The sequence below is a fragment of the Thermobia domestica genome, chromosome 5, assembly GCF_964235325.1.
Source record: "Thermobia domestica chromosome 5, izTheDome1.hap1.1, whole genome shotgun sequence".
Taxonomy (NCBI): Eukaryota; Metazoa; Arthropoda; class Insecta; order Zygentoma; family Lepismatidae; genus Thermobia; species Thermobia domestica.
The window spans coordinates 312438295-312442831 of NC_137458.1; the positions used below are offsets into that span (position 1 = coordinate 312438295).

At 35.7% G+C, this 4537-nt stretch overlaps 1 protein-coding gene across 1 annotated transcript; it reads right to left on the minus strand.

Annotated features, from left to right (window-relative positions):
* Positions 1-287: 287 nt before the first annotated feature.
* LOC145685649 (serine protease 1-like) lies at positions 288-1322 on the minus strand. The gene has a single exon (XM_081758040.1). The coding sequence runs from the start codon at positions 1185-1187 to the stop codon at positions 288-290; it is 900 nt and encodes a 299-aa protein (XP_081614166.1). The 5' UTR covers positions 1188-1322.
* Between the last annotated feature and the right edge of the window lie 3215 nt (positions 1323-4537).

Sequence of the window (4537 nt, forward strand, 5' to 3'; positions counted from 1 at the left end):
AAGGGAAATACTGAAAAAGACGGGGCTGTTATTATTAATAAAAACAAATTTTAGGGCGCAGAAAATAATTTCTTAGAATTTGTAAGGTTGACCAAAAATAAAATAAGGTACATTATTGGCAATAGTGTTCGATCTGGCAACATTGTAGATGTAGAAATTTTGAAGTGATCATCGATTGATGGATTTAATGAAGATAAGTAGAAGAGGATAAGGTCGAGTGTCTTCTACAAAGAAAAAACGTTTTTAATGCTTTATACCTAATTTCAAATGCTTTATAACTAATTGTATTATACACTGAAAAGTGTGTGTACAACAATATACATGCAAAAAAGATGTATGATATAAATTTCAAAAATGTTTTGATGAGCAATTGATTTAGAATCATTTTTCTCAGAATTATTTTTCATTACATCTTCAATCCAATTTAGATAAGCAGCAACTTTCATGTGTACAGTTATTGAATATTCACCACATTTTCCCATACCAAATGAAACAACACCCACAACTACATTGTCACATGTTAGAGGTCCGCCTGAATCTCCTTGACAAGCAGATTTGCCCGCTTCTAAATATCCACCACATATTATAGTATTCAGATCTACATGTTTACCGTAAACTCTACCACAAATATTTAGATGCAATATAGGTATCTCAAGTTCCAATAGCACTGTGGACATTTCATTTTCATTAATTAGACCCCAACCGACCGCAGTACACGTACTTTTCGGTGTGACTGCACTAGAAGAACTATCCTTAGGCAATGTAGCTACAGACAGTTTATCAAAATTGCTTAGTTCCTGTTTAAGTTTTAGAAGCATAATATCATCATTATAACCGGCCGGATTATAACCGGGATGTAGAAACACAAGAGAAACACTGTTTCTGCTAAGAGGTTTTGACGGGAATAGTTTCTTTTCCCCTGCAACCACTTCATAAGATTCGGCTGAAAATTTTTGGGATGTGTCTGGATCAAAAGCACAGTGTGCTGCAGTAAGAATCCAATAGTTATTGAGAATAGATCCTCCACAATGAACTTTTTCTTTTTCTTCTATAGGAACCCAAACATGGACAACATATTTATATTTCTCAAAGTCTGCAAGGTGTCCTCCAATAATTCTACTGTAATTTCCTGTAGAAGCAGTACATAAAAATGTATTTGCCACAAGAATTTCCAACAGATATAACATCTTGCTTTTTCTTTGTTATTATTGACCACGCTATCAAGCAGTAATGACACTTTCTCTTCTAAATGCGTAGAAATGTATGTCTTAAATAAACACATCAGACCATATAATAATTTCATGTAGCAATCGAAGAAACAAAGGTTAGAATCCGAAGGCATGTGAGCACAGACTGGGATGATTACTGCTCGTGAGTGTCATTTAGGCCTAAATTTTTAGAAAGTGATTTTTTCCTATATTTTTATACTTTTGATATAATATTTACTACCTATTAATTTTATTTTCCTATTTGCCAAAAATATATTACAAGGTGCAGATTTATTGTACTGATCCATGCATAAATTCGTTGCATATATATTTCTTTTACAGTGAATCGACTTTTTGTATCTTAAGCAATCCTTTCTCGGGGTGTAGATTTGCATTTCTCTGTACAGATTCACTTTAGGGGGCATTCAGTGTAGGTACAGATAAGAACTATAGTGCAAAAGACATTAACTTGTACTAGTTGGCCATAAAAACCACGAATGACATCCAACCGAGTCAGATCATGAGCACAGCAGATGAACCCGAGCGTAAGCGAGGGGGTGCGTCTCTTCGGAGGAGGTGTTTCAGCGAAGTTGAATATACACATAAGCGAAGATAGCGCAGAATATTGTATATGGAATAAAATTACTTATGTGTTACGCATTGAACTATGTATTTGTAAATTGCTAAACACATTATTGGAAATACCCGATATGCAGGGGTGTAGCTAGAAGGTTTATGTAGGAGGGGCTCGTCTTTTTTGAGGGGCCCTGCTACAATGTACAAAGCCAAAAGAAATTGTGTTGCAGCTAGTGTTTTTGAGGCCTGAAAATACCGGAAAATTTTGGTTTCCTTCCGGAAAACTAAAATACTGGTTTTTAGCTTATTATTATTATTATTATTATTATTATTATTATTATTATTATTATTATTATTATTATTATTATTATTCGCTTTTTCTCATAAATTATATTCCAGGTAGTTTCTATCATGTTTAACCAATAATACTGTCCCGGACCAAACGTTATACCTTTGTGCATAACTATTTTAGTTTACACTCTTGTACATAGAACCTATCTACATAAGGAGGGCTGCGGTGGCTCAGTGATAGAGCGTTCACCTCTGGTGCTTGGGGTCCCGGGTTCGATCCCAGCCCTCGCCAAGTGAACTTTGTGGTGGACAAACATCGTGTGCGTGGGTTTCCTCGGGTTTCCCCGTTTCCTCCCACTTTCTTCATTCCACCATTTCATTCATTACCCATCATCACCGTCTCCTTTAGCCTCACCGGGACGTGGGACGTAAAACTCAAAGATTTCATTTTCATTTCCTATCTACATAAGACGGATTTTCTTTGAAATTTCACTTAATTTCTTTAAAACTTCCTGACAGAAATATTTATTTATTATTTGTGACTAAAAAAAAAAAAATATTTTATTAACAGCTATATTTCATTTCCTGTTTTAGGGGCAGTCCACATATTACGTAACGCTATTTTTGACCAATTTTTACCCCCTTCCTCCTCCTTGCCACACTTCCTAACGCAAGGTCGGACCCCTCCCTCTTTGTTACGTAACACTTTTTGATTTTTGTTTTTTCACCAGTTTTGATTATTTTGGGGGTCCTTACAACGAAAAGACTATTTTTAATGGTAGAACTTTTTTATTACAAAATGCTTATATTATTGTGAATATATTTGTAGCGGTTTTCGCCAACAAATCAAAGTATTAGAAAATGGTAGAGCCGTAATAATATTTTAACCCCATAAGGTTGTTTAATTAACCAATCCTAATTCTTCAAAGCTACTGTCGTTTCCCCAAGGAGACCGCATCCATCATTTTAGGTCACTGGTGATTGGCAAGGAGAAAGTACTGCGGAAGATGCAGTTAAAACAGGATCTAAAGAAATAACATCGACCTCTCCTTCCGAGATCCAGGATGCTTCGTGCAGTTGATGTTCGCCAGTGTCAACGATGCAAAGTTCTGTTCCTAGTCGACCACAAATTAGAAGTGGCTGCACACGTGAAAGAGCAGGGACATCGCATTTGTGAACAAGCTTTCGAGCATCTTCTTTGGACTTCAGTTTACCACTTTACAATTTTTTGTTGTCCTAAATCAGAGTGAGAATGCGAATAAAATCAATTTCTTCAGAAATATTCTATATCAAAATTAAAAAATCAGTACGACATTAATATCCGACGAATTATAATATCTTTCGGTTTTTAATATCTTTTGGTCTGCAAATCGTGGATCGTTCCGTCGCGGAAAATATTATTTCACGAGAAAGAGTTTCTTCTGTTTCACATGCGAAACGTCTTAGAAGGAAAGAGTGGGTAATTATTCGAATCAAAAGTTTTAAATAATATTCTCAGAAATAGCGATACGAGTGGGAACGAGAGGGAATTTTAAAGGTTTAGTGGTTACGATCACTAACAACTAACTCCAGAAAAGCGTGTGTCGTAAATGCAATGCTACGATAGCAGCAAAACGGAGTTTTGTTGTATTGTAATACACGCCGAGTTCCTCACCAGTCATACTGGTGTCTAGCGCGTCTTCAAATCTCTTCTGTATGATTCAATTTATATAGGCAATAGTTCACAACTTTCCAAAATAATGGAAATCTCTTTCTCTCTCTCTCTCTCTCTCTCTCTCTCTCACTCTCTCTCTCTCACTCTCTCTCTCTCTCTCTCTCTCTCTATATATATATATATATATATATATATATATATATATATATATATATATATATATACAGAGAGAGGGGGGAGGGAGGGGAGCAGAATAAATATGGTTGTATTCTTCATAGGGCCGCGGTGACTTAGTGGTAGAGCGTTCACCTCTGGTGTATGGGCTCCTTGGTTCGATCCCAGTCCATATATAATATGAAGGTGACTACATTTGTAACTTAACTCTTGAACTACCCGAGCGAACTCTATCAAGTTTTCAACGTAGATGAGGTTCGGGTCTGGAATGGTTTTTAGCGCTTCACTTTGAAGGTGCACTTTGAAAAGAAGGGGAAGATATATAAAAATGAACGAAAATGATCAATATTAATGTCGAATCCATAATTTCGGGGTGGTTAATATGAACAGTGACACTTTCCATGACGTTTAAATCCAAATTCAGCCCCCCTTATGTAGAAGGCCAAAGTCCTTCTCCTTCATCTGCATATCAAAATGCAGATGAGGGGCACATTTACATATCAATATGTAAATAGCTTAATTTGTGATCAAATTAATTGCTCAATAATTAGTATGCATAGTGAATATTATTCTATTATTATGATTAAAGATGGTTAAAACACCGAGCGTAGTACGGAAATATTAATACAATATT

What these genes read in the sequence shown, in the direction of transcription:
- LOC145685649 (XM_081758040.1), bottom strand. Translation starts at nt 1,187, where the DNA reads ATGTTATATCTGTTGGAAATTCTTGTGGCAAATACATTTTTATGTACT.